Source organism: Equus quagga, chromosome 1, assembly GCF_021613505.1.
Source record: "Equus quagga isolate Etosha38 chromosome 1, UCLA_HA_Equagga_1.0, whole genome shotgun sequence".
NCBI lineage: Eukaryota > Metazoa > Chordata > Mammalia > Perissodactyla > Equidae > Equus > Equus quagga.
Genome location: NC_060267.1, coordinates 117881977 through 117902682, shown reverse-complemented (window position 1 = coordinate 117902682; position 20706 = coordinate 117881977). Strand labels below are relative to the sequence as shown.

Genomic DNA, 20706 nt, shown 5'->3' with positions numbered 1-20706 from the left:
TTAGAAGTATCAGAAATGCAAATTCTTGGGCCCCACCCCAGATCTACAGAAGAAAGTACTCTGAGGGTGTCCAGCAATCTGCGTTTGGTTTTTTTGCTTGAGGAAGATTGTCCCTGAGCTAACATCTCTGCCAGTTTTCCTCTATTTTGTATGTGGGTCACCACCACAGCATGGCTGATGAGTGGTGTAGGTCCGCACCCAGGATCCAAACCCACGAACCAGGGCCGCTGAAGCAGAGCACACCAAATTTTAACCCCTATGCCATGGGGCCGGCCCCCCCCAGCAATCTGTGTTTTAAAATGCCCTCCATATGATTCCAATACACATAAAAGTTTGAGAACCACTGCTGAATGCTATGCCACCTCTCAGTAAAAGTGTATCCCTGAATCAAAGGACATGACTATTTTAAGCCTCTTGGTATTCAATGCCAAACTGCCACCAGAATGGGCTGCACAAACTTACTCTCCCATCAGCCACATAAGGGAGTGTGAGCACTACATGTACCATTTATTGTAATCTTTGCTGATGCTGTCAAAGATCTTCCAACTAGGGGCCGGCCCGGTGGCACAATGGTTAAGTTTGCATGTTCCGCTTCGGCGGCCCGGGGTTTGCCAGTTCAGATCCCGGGTGCAGACATGGCACCGCTTGGCAAGCCATGCTGTGGTAGGTGTCCCACATATAAAATGCAGGAAGATGAGCACAGATGTTAGCTCAGGGCCAGTCTTCCTCAGCAAAAAGAGGAGGATTGGCAGCAGTTAGCTCAGGGCTAATCTTCCTCAAAAAAAAAAAAAAAAAAAACCTTCCAACTAGTTTACAGGTTCTTTAGTTAGAAGAGTTTAAGAGCGTATAAACCTGGCAATTGGATTTGAATAGACATAAAATGGCACTCAGAACCTGTATAGAATACTTGATTTGACCTTACTTTCCAGAGTTTTCTTCAGAGCTGGCATTTATAGTGCTACATTTAAGATATCCAAGAACTAATTCCAGGGACACATTGGTAAGCATTTAGAGCCAAAAGAGGAAACCTTTTCCAAATTAAAGATAGGTTACTAATATATTTGCCACTAATTAAACATAGAAAAATCTAGGAACATTTGTGAAAACACTGAACCAGCTAGCAAATGTAATTACCATGTGGTATGAACTGTATAGTGTTTTAATTGGGGGGTAGGAGGTTGAGGCACGATGCATATGAAACTATAATTACAAAATTACCCAAACACACACTTTTCAGAGCAAAAGAGGCTGGGGTTTCATCACATATGGGACCACAAACCTGCAAAATGTAAGAATGATGGAATCAAAGATACAGCCTGTGCCAGAGAAACCCACACATCTGCAAGACGAAAAGAGATTTTCACTAATTGTGAGATATAAGAATAAGGCAGCTGATAACAAACTTAAAAGCAGAAACAAATAACATAAGGAAAGAAAGAAGAAAGACAGAAGGGAGAAAATATAAGGCCAATGCATTTCCTAGGAAAGACCGTCAGTTCATAAATGGGCTGGATTGAGCAAATGTCTTCAAATTTGACAACTATTTGAAGATTAGGTATTATGGTTTCAGTTGTTCTAGCTAAATGATGAATAGAGGTGAATTAGCTAAAATTCAATATAAAAGTATGTGAAATACGGACACCACCAACCAAATGACCAGCTTTGTCAGCCCTCATCTAATCTCTGGAAATCATACACTCAACTCAGGCAATGGTCTGTGTAAACAGATAGGCCCCGGACCATTTCCTGGAGACCAATAAACTCAGATGCTGGCGTCCAGCATAAAAAGATCTCTACTCACCACACGCCTCCAGTCATTCCACAGTAGAAATCCACCCTTGCTTATCCCAAAATAAAAAATGGCAAAATGGCAAAGACACATCTCTTGGGCATTTTAATATCTAAGTCATAAGCCAAATCCACATAGCTCCGTATATACCTTCTATCCATTATCTCTTGATTGAAAGGCTTAAGCCAAATCAGCAGGTGTGCACACACTGAGTTAGTGTATCAAGGTCTTCAAAACTCCCACCAACATAGACACAAATAAACTCGTCCTCTCAGGGTTACTGAAGATTTTATTGCTTAAATCACTCATCTGTCAATTAGTCATATGCATCTTTTCTACAGCTTATCTTCATATGCTTTGAAATTTTTATTTATATTTAATGCATATGTTATGTCTTGTTCCACCCCAAGTAGATTATGGATTTTACAAATGCAGGGAGATATTCTTTGTATCTTCTAGTCAACCAAGGGACTATGAACATCAGATATGCTCCGTATTTATGTTAATTTCTTTGGTAAGAGAACCAGAGCCAAGGACATCCACTCTTTGGGTGACTCACTGTGTCCAACTTACATTTCCTTAGTAGGCTGGCTGATTATTTTTCTAACCACCAATGATGACAAAACTTTTAATTTCTAAGATGCATTCAGTTAGCTTATTAGAAAGAAACTCTGCAGGTATAAAGACATCTACAAGTTAATTTATCACTCCAGAAAATGCTAAACAACGTCTCAAATGGTGATATAAATATATATTAGAGATGATCTAGAAAAAAATGAGGGATAATTCCTGAGTTTTGTCACTATAAAGAGTAGAAGGTTCTGGAAAGCAAATCTTGCCATATCTGCCATTCACTAATCCAGGGGTCCACAAACTCTTTCTGTAAAGGATCAGTTAACAAATATTTTAGGATTTGTGAGCCATACATTCTCTGTTGCGGCAACTCACCTCTGCTGTGGCAGGAAGAAAGCAGCCACAAACAGTAGTAAACAAGTGGGCATGTTGTGTTTCAATAAACTTTTATTTAAAAAAATAGGTGGCAGATCAGATTTGGCCCGATTTGGCCTTGGGGCTTAGTTCTCCAATCCTTGGTATAGTCTGCAGGCTGAACACAGGACTTTCTACTTAGAAGCTACCCAATGATGGTACTGAATGAATGGTGAGGCCCATTTAGAATTATTTCCAGAAAGCAATCTTGATAATTATAATTGTGAATCACCACATTACAGAATATAATCTCGACAATTATAATTGTGAATATAACATCCTCAGCTGGTGCATGATGCTTTTCCCCTCTTGAAACAGATTAATGATACAGGAAGTCTATAGCTAAATGCACATGACATATACACATAACACACAGCACAAACTTTGTAAGGCAAGTGTAAATCTAACGAGATAATCTGAATATCATAATAAAAATGCAGGTCGTAAAGGCATTTTCATTTAGTACTTTTGGATGTTGGATTTCTGTTGAGTTGAAATGGAAATATCACGAGTAGAAGGAAAAAAAATGAGGCAAGGTAAGCAATATTATCACAGTATTATTTATCATACACATTAGGACCAAAAATAGTCAGGAAAGAACGAGCATTATGTCATTCGCTCCCAGTCTTTAACCTTGTAAAAGGTTGTTGAGTTCGGAGAGAGGATAACAAGAGTCAATACAAGAGGCTATAAAAATGGAACTACTTCTCACCATGCAACCTTGAAAAATTAATACTTAATAATTGTAATAATAAAAGGCCACTTTTGCCCTATTTTAGGATGTTACATCTTATTTTATTAATTTTTTCCAAAACTCTTTCTTCCTTAGGCTCTAAGAGGCATGGCTCTGCTGTTGAAAAGCAAAAGACATTTTACGCACAATTTTCCCTCTACTAGAAAGAGGTATATTGTGCCCTTCAGTGAACATAAAATTGATATTATCATCTCTTAGTTTATATCTCACTACTTAACCTTCAGATTAAAAGTTATTGGATTTGAATGACTAAGAAGACATCCTGTCACCTTCCCTTCGAGGTGGAGAGAGGGGAGCTGGGGATAAGAGAAGGTACAGTGAAAAAAACCATGAATTCCAGATCAGCTGACTCTTTGCCTCTTTTGACAAGCAAGTGTGACGCCGACAGTTACTTGTGGTTGGGTGGATGATAAACCATATAATAAACGGTCTACTTTAAGAAACTTTGCTGAAGATGAATCTACATTAGGAAGTTAATTTTATTTTGGGTACAGTCTAAAAGGAGCAGTCTAAAAACAGGGAGAAAAGAGTTAATTCAAGGAGAATCTTAGGGTTAGCAACCTAAAAAAAAAATAAATCCTATCTCCTCCACAGTTAGTATTTGCACTGTCAGTTTATGCAGAAGATACTGGAAAATATCCTCTAAGAAGGATTAAAGAGAACAGAGCTTCTTCCCCTCCATCTGCCTCTATGCAGGGCTCAACTTAAACACAAACAAGGCCTTGACATCCCTAAGCAGTCTAATCTATACCTCCTAAATAAGTCTTCCAATAGCACCTGCTGTTTAATAATTACACATTGTATTTTTCCAACAAAAGAAACACAACAGGCACCCCCTTCATCTCAAAAAACAAATTCATTCTAAGAAGCTTGTGTCAATATGAAACAAAGACTTTATCGAAGATCTAACTTCTAGTTTTGTTCTCTAAGAGAGATAAGCCCAGTCCATGATCAATAGGAACACAAGCAGTTTATCAGCACTTCCCATGTGACTTTTGGAAGATATACTCATTAGTGACTGGCAAAGGTTAAAAAGGGAAAACGTTACATAATTTTAATCTGAATAAACATATACAAACATCAAAATAGTGAGTTTTAGTGATATAAGAGGGTGTCTTTTTTTAAACAGCCTTTTAGAAAAGAGGATGTTTCCAAAGTAAGTCCATCCTTTACTTACAAATTATGTTTGTGCTTTCTTCATCATGTCACAATAACCGCCCAGTGACAGGTAAGAAAGAAGCTTGGGTTCTCATCCTGACACCCTTCTCTTTTTGTTTCATGGTGCCCCCATTTTGCCAGTCATTCAGATTGGAAATCCTGAATCATCCTTCGTAACTCCCGCTCCTTGATGTTTTCACATCTCCTAATTCAAAAAGCCCTGTTGATTTTCCAGTACTCCCCTCAACACTCTCTCTTGATCCAGACTTTCCTTTCTCTTCAATTTCATTCATTCACCAAGAGTCTTGCAAAGGACTGCTCTATGTCAGGTCCTGTGCTCTGTGCTGGGGAATATCAGGGACTGATGAAGTCCCAGGCCTGCCCTTATGGGGCTTACAGTTGACCATTGGATTCAAATGTAGGAGAAGAAATCCAAGGAGAAAGACGAGGTCAACAACAGGTGCCCTCAATGACATGAGGCAAGGGCAGTACCCCATTACTAAATTCTAGACCAACTGCAGTAGCCCTGTCACTGCTTTTAATCTCTCAGGGAACTCTGTCCTTCAAGCCAGGCCAGGTCCAACCTTCCAATCCACCTTCAGTACACCTCCTCTTGTGTGGTCTTTTCTTCCTGCTTAGAAACCTACCTTGGCTTAGAAACGCACGCCTCCCACAAGCTGAACCCACCTCACCTTCTAACCGCCTTCCCACTTCCCCCACAGTTAGGCTTGAGGCTCTAGCCAAACAAACCCCACCAACACCTCGCCCATCAGTTTGGTCCCCACATTTCCTTATGCACAGGAGTGCACGATAAATATCAGCTAAATGAAAGGATATGCAAACAAATGAATAAATGAATTTCCAGAAATCCAAAGCTAAGAAACAAAGTTAATACTTGTTTTCCAGTGTAGTGCGTTTATTAGCTCACTTGGAACAAACCTGAGACCAGGCCAGTATGTGAAATTCTCTTCACCACATTTTCTTGTGAGAGAGGGGGAAAAAAAAATGTGTTTGTATTTCTATGAACCAAATCAAACACTGTATTTAGCAAAGGGTCTCTGGAATGTTACAAGTAACACTTCATAATTACAATAGATTTGAGTTCAAAGACCAAGCGATGAAAAGAAACTTTCTAATATGGGGTTCAATTCCCTATATAAACTTCCTTCTTGTTGCTCCATCTACCACTTGCATTTATATTGCTATTCCACTTTGTCATAAAAGCAGTCACCTTGTAACCCTTTTTATCAAGTAATCTATGCACTACCTAAAAGTCCACTAGACTCCATCAGGCGAGCTATAGGTTTACATTACACAAACATACCAATTCTGCCGGCTCAGCACTCGTCAATAAACGCAAGCAGTTGCAAAACAGCGAAGTAGGCTCCTCGCCTTCACAGAACAGATAGGACCCTGCCAGTTGTGCAAAACGGACTCTTTGCAATCACCAAAGCTAATTTGTCAACAAATTACCATTAAAGTCATACCTCCTGAAAGTTCAAGAAGAGATTTCTGATGAGACACGAGATAGGGAGTATTTTTTTTATTATTATTAGCAGCTCACAGGTCAGGTCTTAAAATTACCTTCTCAAAGCAGTGACGCTTTTGCTTAAAGTCAAGAGGGTACGCTTCACTCATGATGAAATGTGGCATCTGGGTTTCCATTACCACGCTCTCTGCGTACATGGCTCTTTTTTCTTTTTGGATTCCCGTGCCATCTTAATTTTCAATGGAGAGATTAATGACACACAACTGTTTAGTAATCAAAACTTGAAAGAATTTCATACAAGGCTCACATCACACGTTACATAAATCTTTGACAACAATATTTTGATGGAAGGCAGGTCTAAACTAAAAGAGTAGAGAAGTAAATTTAGCATTCAGGGTGAAATATGCCTTTTCCAGAAATAGCCACAGAAGGAATTGAGAAAAAGTGGGAGTTTGTTATTGTTGTGGCTGCTTTTTCTTTGTCAGAATGATCTGAATTCCTGTCTCGGTTTTGTTTCAATTTGTTTGTGTGGTTTTCACTAACATTTTGGTGGCAGTGATTCCAACAAAATATTTTTGCCCATCAATATTTTCTATAATAATCGAACTCTGCATTGTCTCCAAAAAGAGTATTTCTTGGCAGAGTGATTCCTTTAAAATTATAGCTTGGGTTTTCACTTACCAGTGAAGGAAGATGCTAGCCCCAGTCACATTACCCAGTCCCATAAGGACACTCAATAAATATTGAGAAGATCTTCTTCTACACTTCCTTCTGGAAGCTTCCCTTTTAGGACACAGAATGCTGACCATCTTTTCCCTTCCAGTGGCATCAAGAGACCCTCCTTTCAGAAACAGTTCCTGGCAGCTACAATGGGAAAGGCCACTTGAGGGTATTCCTAAAAAGTGCATAAGCAACCTTTTCAAAGAAAAAAAGAATGGTAAGGTTGAACCAGTCATTGCTACCCAGTCATGGTACCGAAAGATCCACTCTTAGTCACCTGGCTCTCCCCCAGCAGAGTGAGAAACAAGGCAAAGGAGGGCCACTGGGATTTCAGTATGGTGCCCCGAAAGAGTCTGGGTAAAATGAGAAGCAAAGGGATGACCCTTTCATACAAGCTTATCGCCCATCCAAATGTCGACAGCTATTTCTTCCAGGCATTGCTGTTCACAGAGGCAGTTAAAGTTGGAAACGTTGGCAGAATAACAACCTCCTTCTTCTGTTCCATATTAACTAGTAATTTCAGGAACAAAAAATAAATGAATTGATTCACTCTGCCATTTTGAAAACGAAGAGTTTTTCATCCTTGGTATTGATTTGCTATACAACGTATGTTGTGTAAGCGTTGACACTTTGGTCATTATAATTCTGTTTCTCATGTTCAGAGGACTCCAGGATATATACTCGTGATTCTCCCAGGCTCCTCTGTAGTGTATTTTCTACATCCCTTTTGAAGGTCCAGCACTGACTCTTTGCTTGAGTCCTATCACACTCATCCTATTTCTCTGAGCTTCTCTGGTCCCATGGAATGACTAATCTTTTATCTCCTTCAATGGCTCAGTGGCAAATTCAACCCAAAGGATCCTCCTTCTTCCCTTTCATGATTTTTCAGAAGCTCCCTATCTTTTCTATCTCTCTTCCCTCTTTAATAGTCATTCAACGTTTTCTCTTTCTTTTACATTATTAACGTGAAACATGAACCACTGTCTTTTGAGCCAAAAGGTCCAACACCTTAAACCAAATGTCAAAGAAGCCATATGAAGTAAATACTTTGCTTATCCACACTCTCTAAAGAATACATGTTCAAATTCCACATACAGTTTACCTTTTTTTTACGTCTCTCTCACAGACTACCTCCAAACTGCCCATCTCATATAAAACGATAGCCACACCTCAAAACCACAGCAACCAAAGCTCGCCCTATACTGATTTGCAGACAATAAAACTGCCAGGTGGTACCAAAAAAAAAACCACCCATCATTAAATGGAATGTTGTTAAGAAATAGCTGTTTTATTTAACAGCTATTCATTTTTATTGAATAAACATTTTCTAGTATGCATTCTGTTAATTGACCTGACAGCATATGCTGTATATGGAGAAACTTCTAAACATTATGCTCTATGTAATATGCTTATCTGAAAAAGCTCTCATTTGCAGCAATATGGAAATAAAATTCTGCTTTCTAAAATTCAAGACTTTTAAAATGCATTAATCCACACAGTTTATGAAATTGCTCTGGACATTTTAAAATCCTGTCTTTAAGAAGAAAAACTTTAGTAATTGGTAATAGTATTTGTTGCTGAGTTTCATAATGGAGTAGTGCATATCCAATACAGAACTTTTACAGACCTAGAAATGGGGCAGGCATAATAGGAAATAAAAAGCAGTTATGGTATTGGGTAAAGAATTACTGAATGGCTAAAAGAAGATGTTCGGAAACTCTATCAAATTATATTATTAGAAAACTATTGTTATAATAGTTTCATGGTCCAGATATAAGTAGAGTCGAAACATTACAGAGGTAATACACTTAGTTTTGAGGAAGGGAGACAGTTCCTGAGTGTGCTGGCGGGCGCCCCCAGCTAATGGCAGCACCTCTCCTTGGCTGATGGCTTCTGAGTGATGATGGCATCTTCTAGACCAGAATCAGCAACCCCACTGCCCAGAGGGCACAAATGAGCCACACTGCTGGGTGGGAACCAGGGCAGACTGGAGGGCTGCAGGCTCCCTGACTTAAGTAGCAATTCATCTCCCAACAATCGTTGCTCTTGTAGGAACATCAGCCCAGGGTTACCAGATCTTCTGAGTTTTCAAGAGAAGATGGAAAAGCCAGATTTCCTCCATATTTTTGGGTTGCCAACTATGTAATTTTTTTTAATTTTTAACAATTCTCTTTGGACCCAATTTAGCCGGCCTATAGACCAAACCCAACACAGAAGTCATCCACTCCACAGCGAATGTTTGTGAAAGCTCTCCATTCTGAAAGAGTATTTTCTATCATTTGTAATTATCTTTGCTAATATGGATCAAACACAGAAAGGTTGGCACTTACTTATTTTAAATTCTGGCACTAGGTAAAAATTCTGTATCATCATCTCTATATCATCAATGATTGTACTGATACAACCGGAAAATCCTATGACATTCAGTTTCACATATAGCATAATTAACTCATTCTTGTACCAAGCCCTTTTAAGCCAGATCTTTTTGTTCCTTAGACTTCTAACATATTTTACAGCTCTAATTCTCTTCCACTGTCCTACATTAATCAAAGCTGTAACCCCTGTTGTCTTTGTACTACAGAATCAGAATGTGCCCCTGGCGAGGAATGGGGGAAAAGTCAACAGGAATTAAATTTCAGTGCAACTGTTTACTCAACTGTGGCCTGCAGTTATTGAAATCTTATCCGTGGTTTTGTGTGACTACTGCAGTAATGAATTCAGCATGGCTGTGATTTTCTCACTGCTGGTATTCTCACTTCAAGTAAAAACCTGTAGAATAAAAATGAGGAAAACAACCCCAGTCCATCACGTTGACACTCAGATTTCTCCAAACTGTTTAATTGTTGCAGTTTTCAGTCTGGAAGAAAACTCTGATAACACTAGTCCTGTGAAACTTTTCCAGTCCTGTAGTTTTTTTCTCATTGCATCTACCAATTTTCTTTTCCCCCAACAACCTGTTCAGGGCTTCATCATACATTTAGGACCGTCAAACAGCTGTCACTATTTTATTTTAAAAGACCTAAAAGGCCTGCCAACCACAATATATGGGGTTTTAGCCACAATGATAGACCCAATTGCTTGCTTTCTTCCCCAAACATATCAAGGGCAAATAGAAATAAAATTGCTATAAAAATATTAAAAAAAGAGTTGTGAAGTCAAATCGAAGATAATGACCTCTACATCAATGACCCATAACAACATATTTTCCAAAGTGGTCACAATGAAGCCAAAAAGGAGAGATGTGAATAATTTTGGTACTGATGCTTTTTTTGGAAGATAGTGTGAAAATGCACTTTGATAAGTTTCTTCTGTGAGGCCAATTTGTTGTCGCTGTTACTGGGGTGGGAGGGGGGGTGTGTGTGTGTGTGTGTATGCTATATACGTAAAGTTTCTGGCTGGCTTACTACTTTGAAACAGTGAATGATTTTCAGTCCTTCAAATAAAATTCAGAAGAAGTTAATTTCCCTTTATTTAATTAATGTACTCTAAACAGCAATTACTTTGGGCTCATAACACTTTGGTCAATAGCCGCACCTCAGCTGCTCCAAAAAGATATAGTCGATCTTGGCCTCTGTATGGTAACGGCATAGAAAATGGCACTCCAAAATATCAACCATTTATCCTCAATAGAACCATAAATAACTGAAAATACCACATAAACAAATACATGGATACCCTTCTACCATTACCTGATAGGTTTTGCTAATAATCCCATTGGTTAGAATTCAGCCATTTGTACTAAGTTAAATGCACAAACTTTATACACAACATACACGGTAAATTCCAGCTGACATGATGCCCAGGGTGCAGGCACAAATGAGACTGGGCTGCCAATGATCACTTAAAGCCCTGTGAATTAAGACCTCAGCTTGTCTGCCAGTTTCCTTTTCTTTCTCTCTGTCCTAACTTTCCCTCAACAGGTTCCGGCGTCTCATGTTGGTTCCACTAACTTCTAACAGACTAACAATCTAATGATTCCTTACATTTTTAGAAATTCTTAGCAAAGAGAAAATAAAACACGCCTCAGGGCCTGTTAAAGGCTATCTCCCTAATACAAGAAGGGACTCCCTTTGCTTCCTGCATACAGATTCCAAGAGAAGAGTTTGAGAAAAGGTTTGTCATTCTCTTCCCTCATTCTCCAACAATCTGTTCCTTTCAGAGAGACCCAAAGATGCATCATTCTTTTTCGCCTTTTTTCCAAATGGCACCATAACTATGTATTGAATATATGAATTAAGGACTAAAATGGAACAAAAATTCTGCTAACAAAAACGAATAATATTTCCTGATTCCAAGAAAGATTGGAAAAACAATGCCTGTCTTTAAGCAAATGCTATTTCCCTATTTGAATTTTCATCAACATTTTAGCCATACAACACCATATTCTGGGTCACCTTTACCATCTGGAAATATTTTACCAATCACTCACAGGTAGCCACTTACAAGTCTACAAAGAATATAACAGGAATGAGTATGTGCCAATTCACGTGCATTTTGCGGAGCCACCAATAAGAGATAATTTAAAACATTAATAGGATTTAGCCACATACCAACTGTCAAATGTATACAAGAAACGTATGTAAGTGGCCCATATCTCTACATTCCTACAGATAGCAGGAAGCAATTTCTTTCACTGATGCCTGTATTATTGATGTTGTGCCTGTTATTTGCCCAATTCTACCTGTATTTCCATTTATTTTCTCCTCTCCTTATTTGCCTAATCTTGTCTCTCTTATATCCCTTATTTCTCTTTTCCTCCTTATCCCTTATTTTATTTTCTTCACAAGGCTTAATAAGCCTGTTTACTTATTCATTTGTAATTCAAGTGTAGGGAACCATTTCTCCAAAGATGAATTTGATTCCAAATAGTTACAACTTTAGACTGACATATTAGGGGCTGGGAGGGAGTGGCCAGGGGTCCACTCAACCTCTCTCCCAACAACTGCTCTCCAAGAGGGGGCTTTCTGAAGGCTGGAGAATTAGTCTCTTAGCCAACCGCCAGGACCCTAGTGCACCAGGGGCTTAAAAGATGCTGTTTACAGTCAGACAGGCTAGCATGAAACGTTCACAGGGGTGAAGTGCAAAGTGAGGAGGTAGGATTCGCACACCCGGCCCTCCGCAGCCCGACGCCGGGGCACAGTACCTGCTGCTGCTGCACGTGGGCAAGGTCGGCCGCCCCCACGTCCACGGCCGGCGCCTCTCCGTTGGACCGCCCTTCCCGGAGGCTGCCGCACTCTAACAAGTGGTTGCCGCCGCTCGACCCATTCTGGATGGCTGAACCGTTACTTTTTGTCTCAGTCCCAGATTCTTGCATCATGACTCAAAAACCTGATAGAAGGATTTTCAGGAGGGAGCGGGGGAGAAAGAAAAAAGCAGCTGTTCAAACAGTTGTTGTACATAAGGAGGAGGGCCCTGCCTTAAATGTTGCCAAAATCTGTAAACAGTTGTCATTTTCTCTCACTCAATTTATCCCTCATTAGTGGTCCAGTCTCCTAGGTTTTGAGTATGAAACTGTCGGTCCAAATTCAAATTTTAGTAGAAATGTTTTAAATATGTTATCTTTTTCCCCTTAGAAAAAAATAAGTATTTTCAGGTGAACCTAGAATTTATGGTTAAATTTCTGTGATTATATCTGGATGTTTTGCTGGAAAACCAGTTAAGTCATTCTATACAGTGTATTAGGTGTAACATTAAATTTTTGTCTGTGTGGGCTCTGTGTGGTGATGTTACACTCAGAGAAATATTATGCAACATCAGTCTATCAGGAGATGACACAGATTACTAGGAGGCCCCCTGACGTCTTTCATACTCAAACCCATTATAGTCAAAAACCAAAAAGCATTTTAAAGATTCACATTCCTTGGAATCATTCAGGTACTGAAACTCTTCCAATTTGGCCATTCCAATAAGATAGGCCATTTTTAAAGAAAAAAAAAAAAGTCCCCACTTTTCTGAAGCTAAAGAAATTCACACTCTGATCTTATGGTTAAAACTGTCCTGAGAAATCCCATTCAAAGTTAGGTGTTCTCATGCTGGATTGCTAACCTCTAGTCTGGTTTAAGACCTGAGAAGTCTAGGCCTTGTTATATTTATTTTGGAGAAAATCTTGCCTACGCAAACCAAAGAAAAGGTCTGCATTTGAAAGTACTAAACGTCTAATAAAAAAATATAGAGTACAAGATGAGTAGAGAAAACACCTACATGTAAATACATTTCACATCCCACCTGGCTATGCTCTAGGTACAGAATAATTACCCCAGGGACTCCAGCTCTCAGGAAGTGTCCAATCGTGACAAAAGACAGATAATATTTGCTACTATCAACTGTTACCATCTATTGATCACCAGTGTGGTGCCAGGCCCTACTGCAGGTGAATTATACATATTCTCCAATTTAGTTCTGGTGACAATTGCTATTCCCAATTTGCAGATGAGAAAATTAAGGCTCCATGAATGTTACTTTAATTTGCCCAACACAGACCACAGCTAGTAATGGCAGAATCAGGATTTGAGCAAGTTCAGTCTGATGTCAAAGTTCCTAACCATATGTTTTCTTAAATTTGAGGCGCAGTGGGGGCTAAACAATGAAAATGGCAGGGTCATACTCCAAGACTGGGACTTCAAAAATGAAAACAACAGTCACTGAAGGAAGTTGACAATTCAAACATCAAAGCTGAGAAATGCCTGAATAATTAAGACTTTAATAATCTCAGATAAAAGGCGGAAAACCTTTAACACAAATTTTTTTCAATCATGGAAAGACATATGTACAACCAGTGCTATAGACTCCCCCGCCCCCCACGAAATATGTGACAACAGGGAAATTTAAACAGTCTGGACAACTTTAGAGAGGGCTGCTGTCAGGCTAGGAATTGGTTTAAGTCTCTCTTCTACAGACTTGCACAAAAACCAAATGGAAGAATTAAAAGTAGAAAAATTCACATCTTTCCTTATTTCCTTTCAGGGCATAGTATGATCCAACTTGAGTACACACTTCATAAACTCAGAAGACATATTTTTTAAGTTAATCCAATTCTGAAGGGGATTAAGAATGGCATTTTTTGTTAACAGGTGGGAAACAAACTCAGAAACAACAGCTGATTCACTCTCATTTCTTTAGATCAGACTTTCCAGTAATTATAATCCTTTAAAAATTGCTTTCGTATTCTTACTGTCTCCAGAGTAAAGAATCTATCAAAAAACAACTAAAACTGTCTCTAAGATATAAGAACTAGGCAATGCAAGTACCTTGTTCATCACCCAAAAAAGGAATCAATTTGCGAAAACTGGATATTTTTTTCTTAATGTTTCAGTTTCTGCTCCACAGACTTGCCCACGTGTATAGAAACTAGGAGAAGACAGTGTTTAGGTGTTTAAGGGAGAGAACAGTTGTCCTAGTTAGGATATATCACAAGCATACCTAAAGAAAAAACAAATTTTTTTTTTTTACCTTCTGGAAAGCCTATCCATATCAGGGACTGGACCCCCAGAAGACAAAAACATTGCCTATACATAAAATCCATACCTGCCCCCAAATTTAGCTGAATGCCCTGTCCTCACGGAGCAGAGCTGAGACAGAAGGCTGCTTTCAAACCAGGTGCCCATGGGGACTCTGACCTGAACAAGTGTCTAAGAGACTGGCCCTGCTCATTTCCTCGGGTTGACACCATCGTGGTGGGTGGAGCGAGAACAGTCTCCAATCCACAATTTGATGAGAAGGTTTTGCTCTGTGCAGTTCCAGAGAAGACTGCCAAGTCCTTCAGTACAAGTTTTGCAGGCAACAGGCCAAGCAGCTTGGCTTGCAAATCAGGTTTGTGAGAGTGCAGGCTTTGGGACCAAAATTGCATAAAGGATTATTTTGGTCTGAAGATGTCCTTAATTAGTCAAGTGCTAACAGTAGTATGTAGGTTGGAAGCTTTAAAATTTCCCATAATCTCCCACACCAATCAGTAGAAAACAGCTTTTTGAAAAGCACATGTGAAAAATTAGGAGTATCGATGTCTAAGAACATTTCTAACAATATCTGGGCTGGCACTCTTTCTTTCTATGGAATGTTCCAAGCCATTTAATCAGCCTTTATATCTGTATCACACTTCACAAACTATAAAGCCCTCTGATGTACTTTTCAAACTCGTAACAAGTCTATGAAGGAGAAAAGGCAGGTGGTGTCATTCCCATTTTACAGGCAAGCAAACTAAAGCTCAGTAGGTTAAGGAATCGATGCAGCCGTCATCATCCCCCATCTCAGACATGAACTTGTCCATTCAATAAATGACTGAGAATTTCCAATTTGCAAAGGTCTCATGCAAGGTGGTGAATTAACAAATCACCAAAAAGAAAACTAAGCAATTCCAGGAAAGACAATGATGAGGGTGGAGAGGTGGACAAAGAAAAGCATCTAAAATACAAAGATGAAAGTGTCAGCCTTCTTTAGTAAACAACTCTATTTGTCTTTTTCTATTGCATTTCACAATTTTGGAGACATCCGAAAGCAAGTTAATGTGTACGAGAGGCATCTGTGCTCTCTAACACAGAACACTGCACCCTTTTTTTCTTAGAGGGAGCTTGTCCCAGGCGCTCAGTTTGTATAACCTCCGCTTCCCTCTGGGTCTCCCCACAATCAATGAACTGCTTTGCTGCATGACAAGTTGAAAACCACAGACAATGCACAAACACCCAGAGTGCCTGAATATGAAGGCATGGCACCTGGTGGGCACAGCCCCCTCATACTCACTAACAAGTCCTTTCTCCAGAAACAAAGCCGAACCTTCCTCTGGCTTCCTATATGGCTTCTCCGCATGAGCTGGGCCTGTTTAAATCACATATGATCCATTGAACACAACCCTACGAAGGCTAATGCTATAATCGCACGGATGTCAGAAAGCTTAAGAAAGCCAAAATGGCCTGCTTCTCATCTTGCCTGGAAACATTACAGAGCTACTGATTTCAAAAGATCGATTTTTGTGCTGGAGGGACTTGTAGAAAAGGATAAGAACTGAGTTTAGCATGCTTATTTATTGTTGTTGCCAACAGAGCTGCTCTCTGGACGTATTCTGGAAAATTCATAATGTCCAGGCCAACGTATTTATAGTAAATTAAAGCAATGCTTTATTATTATGATTATTTCCTTGGTTACAGTGTTGATGCTGAAAATTTAGGGAAAATAAAGCCCTTGTTATCATGCTTGTGAAAGATTTTAAGCTAACAAAAAGTTCAGTCTTGATTTCAGGGCAGTTAATTAAGGTTGACCAAGTCAGGCAGAAGTAAATTAACTTGGCTGATCAATTATTTATATGAAGCAGAATAAATGCCCTTAAAGAACTTGGTCTGTTCATGAAAGGATGTATAAATTAAACTAAACATAGTTTTATAAAATATATTTCTACTTGTATGGGGAGAAGAGAAGACAAGTTAATGGCAAAATCACTTTTAGGAAAATGATTATATGTCCTCCCCCCATCCAAAAGGAAATATCCTTTCTCATTGTGCATCCAACTGCAAGGAAAGAAGGAAAATGGCATGCAATGTTGAAGAGATAACAGAGGCTCTTAGAAAAAAGGAAGGAAGGAAGGTAGGGAGGAAAAAAGTGAGGGAAACAGGTGAGAGAAAAGGAAGGGATGGAGGGAGGAAGGGGGTAGGGATGACAGGGAGGGAAGGAGGGAGGAGAGGAAAGGAGGGAATGGGGGAGGGGAGTGAAGGAGGTGGGCAGGGGAGGGAAGGAGGGAGAAAGAGAAGAACTCTAAGAATGGAGAGAGTATATGAATTTCTATAGTTTAGAAATACTGTACATGTGGCTCTTACTTTATCATCAGTCATAGCCCATGCAGAGTTTGTAGACTGGACAAGAATGAGGATGAGAGTCAGGCTAGCTCTAGTTCTAAAAGAAATACTCTTTAAATTACTCATGTTCCATCACGAAGATTCAAAATCCTTAATTGTGTTCATGCAGTTCAGGAAAGAAGAAGCAAAACTGTCTGCATCAAGATACAAAGCATACATGTACTTCTAGGTCTCATCAGGTAAACGACCTGGTTCCCTTTAAATGTGCAAAAGGTATACCTGGAACACAATGCACCCAAAGGAGTTTTAAGGAGCAAGGTGCAGCCAAGGGGATTCTCCCCACCGTAGACAAACAGCGGGGTGGCCTGGGACACTAAACCAGCTCTGTCCTCTTACTCCTCTAGTAGGCATCGTTCTCATTCAAAATAGACAGGGAACCAAGCAACAGGAAGCACCCAGATGAAAGTCAGCGCCTCTCAACACAGCGTTACAAGAATGGAGGCTTCACACTTCCTGGTGTGTGGTACAGGCTTTTCAATTGTTCATCCTTCACCTGGCAAGATGCTACGGGAGCAGGTGGCAGTGAGGAGAGGCAGGGCTGGTGGCGGAGATTACAAAGGAAATTTAGGTGTTAAGGAAGCAGGTGATGAGGGCACGATGGAGGGGCCACAAGTGGCCCCAAGATGCTCAATGGGCCTACAGGTGGGGGTTCCATAGCAACTCTTAAAGAAAAGACGTGGGAGGAGGAAGCATGTAACAAGAGTAACAACAGCTGATGATTTTTTCATCTGAGATCATTTCCACAAATTGTGAATGAACTCTTCAGATGCCACCTTCAGTCTACCCACTGCTCCCAGTGGCAGGGGTCCCGTATCCTGGAAAGACCATCTAGGAGCCAAGTTTAGGAAGAGAAGTCAGTGTGCTGACTGCATTAGGAAGGCACCATCTTCCAATACCAAATTTTCATAATTATAACAGAAAGGCGTAAATTTTCTAATGCATGGCAGTTCAAAAAGTAATCAAGGGAATGAGCCGGAGGGCTATTTTAATGTATGCAAAGCTAGTGACCCACAGTAAATGGGAGGTAAGCCACAATGAATGCAAAGTAATGCACACATGCTGAAGTCCTGGTCTGATGAGGGACGGCTAAAATTAACACCCAATTAATTTCCGAATTGACAAACAAATGAAACCCATAAATCTACTTTCTCATTAATTTTCTTGTGGTATAATTTAAAGCAGTAATATGAGGGCAAAAACTGAGCATTATCCATCATAAATATCAAAAAGATAGCACTGTAACACCATAAATTATGCATATTACCTGTTGTTAAAAATGATTTATGTATTATCAACTTTATCGTGCACTGTAGATGTCTAGACCTATCTTTAAAAACCTGGAATTTCATTCAGCACTTAGGAAGAAAAAGTTCAGGAGCAATGAAATTGTCAAAAGCATGTTAAAAAAAAAAAAAAAAACCAACAAAGTGGCCACTTATTTGGCCAAATGGGAGATCAGAGCAAAACTGCAGTTTTCCCAGATCTTAGGTCAGTAGAAGTTGAGAATATCATGGAGGTGAGGGGCTGGGCCTCTGAGGGGAGGAGAAAGAAATCAGCTCTAGGAGCGCCCCCGTAGAAAGCACTGGCATATTTGTCCTAAAGGAGCTACTCCTGTCTCTTGCCTTCGAGAATGCAGGAAATGGAAGGTTTGGCGCTGGAAAAGAATGGGCGCAGGCAGGATACATCGAGTGCATTTTCGGGGGAGAACTTACAGCTATGGGGAGTCTGTGAAACAAGGAATCCTCAGGTGGCAAGAAGTTTGGGAGGAAAGTGACATTCATTGTTAAAAATGTAAGATGGTAGCTCTCTTACCTTTATAATTCAAAGAAGGAAAAAAAAGAGGAACTAGTTTGTACTTATCAATTAAATCAGAAGTATATATTTATCAATGAAATAGAAGCAGCATTCAGATTAAAATGATTTCCTTCTCTACCTCTCCACCTCCATTTGTTTAAGCGTTAAAAAAAAAAATCCTTTATCTTGAACTTTACTTTCAGGCACGCCTTGCACATATAGGAATTTCATACATAATTGGTGAATTTTTAACTAAATGATTAAATGACAGAAAAATCTAAGTCCAACCTCTCAATCAAAGGAGATCAAGCAAGCGCTTGTGCTAGCCACCACCTTTTATGTTCCTACTTCTAAAATATTCTATTTCCTGTACTACTTTGGAACAATTGACCATTTTGGAGTTCTGAAACTCAGAAAATTACTTAAGGCATTAGATCATTTTAAATCTTAATAGAAGTAGCATTGTCCCAGCCATTGGAATTTAAAGATAATCAACCAATGAAAAACGACCAAAACCAATGATGAACACTTACTTAATATACATAAAGACAGTTCAGATGGACCGGAAATGGTAGAGAATAGGATGTTTAATTTTCCCTGTAATTCATGACTCAGGATAGAGTCACTGGAATATAGGGTGTAATAAAATAATGTTCCTAACAAAAAGATGGTTTTTCTTCTCCACCGGACTTTCAAGGTGATGACAGGAGACTTCACGTTTCCAAGGCGAAGGCGTTTCTAAATTCCAATACCAGGCAGTAATGCTCAGACAAACTGTAGCAGTCTCATTCTCAAAAGCTGTCTTAATCAAACTTTCTTGGACGCTGTAATCTTTTTTACAAAACACCAATGTGTGCAAATAATAAGCATCCCACCCTATGAAAAGTTACAGATGTCTAACTTACATTTTCAGAATTTCACCGACTGTTGGTCTTATTTTCCTTCTCCCCCAGTAGACAAGAGTTTAAGTGCTGGAATCATAGCAACTGTGGGCAAACTACGAAAGTTAGAAGAGAGAAGCCGCTCTAGGTAACAGAAGGACAAAGGAGAACGGAGACTCACCCTCTGGCATATTAATCCAGACGAGCTCAAATAATTAAACAGAGACCAACAAGGAGGTTTGCCAGTGCAGTCCTAGGCTGTTTGCTTTGCCACAAGGAAGCACCTGAAGCTTAGGGTATGACAGGGCCAGGTGTTCCGGGCAGCTCAATTAAAATGCATTTTTACAGAACAAAATAGATTTTAAGTTTGAGAACTAACAAAGCCTGACGAACTTTAATCGTTTGAACATTCAAACGTCTGAACTCTCACAAATAGCCCGGTGGAATAAAATGACCGACAACCAATTCAGAACATTATTTTTTCATTTCCATATTTTATATAGTTTAATATACATGGGACCAGGTTCCTAACATCAATTAATGACTAGCATGTTCGATGACACACTTCACGTCTCTCTCACTTCGCCTCCAGCCCCTAACCGCTCTAGTGGCCAAAAGGAACAATATGTTCACAGCATCATGGCAACTTAGTGAATGCAGGCCATCAGAAGTCTGTTGCTCACATTTCTCCGTTGTGTGAAAGGGACAATTATTTAATTTTATCCTTCAAAAACTCCAATATGCATATACGTATTTCCCCCCCAAAGTTGCTCTCACAGATAGATTAGCAGGCTTTTTCTGATATAAAAGACTATCATTTGTTGAAGGTCATGACTCCTCAGCCTCCACCCTCACCCAAGTCAGTGCTGTATCCTTGTAATGTACAGCAGATGCTAGGAGACCTTGCCTAGTATTGAGACACAGGGCAAATTCAGAACCAGCAACAAACAATGATTCAAAAAACAAAAAACAAAGATGATGTGAGCTGAGTATTCTCCGCTGTTTGCAAAATATGACAAAGGGCAGGCTAGTGTTGGGTCTTATCTAATGTGATTCCCAGTGTCCAAAGGATAAGAGCCACACACGCCAAGCTGAATGAAGAAACACTTAATTAGAAATGACACAAGGCATAAACTCATCGTAAAATGAGACAGGTAAGAATAACAGGTAAGAATAAAAACACTAGCTTTTAAAAATAGATAATGTATATTCATTGCGTGCGTTCCTCCCAGCTAAGATGTCTCCATTCATATCACAGAGGATTTATTCAGAACACATCAAACTAAAAGTTACTC

The 20706-nt window shown here is 39.5% G+C and overlaps 1 protein-coding gene across 12 annotated transcripts in view; it reads right to left on the bottom strand.

Annotated features, from left to right (window-relative positions):
• Window positions 1-20706, bottom strand: part of FOXP1 (forkhead box P1) — a 574868-nt gene that overhangs the window by 215389 nt on the left and 338773 nt on the right. For 11 of the 12 annotated variants that reach the window (XM_046667607.1, XM_046667598.1, XM_046667622.1 and 8 more), the window contains one exon: window positions 12041-12225. In XM_046667607.1, the coding sequence (XP_046523563.1) occupies window positions 12041-12214 (174 nt within the window). In that variant the 5' untranslated portion in view covers window positions 12215-12225. Of the gene's footprint in view, window positions 1-12040; window positions 12226-19435; window positions 19541-20706 lie in introns of those variants that run through there. The other variant, XM_046667654.1, reaches the window with a different exon arrangement.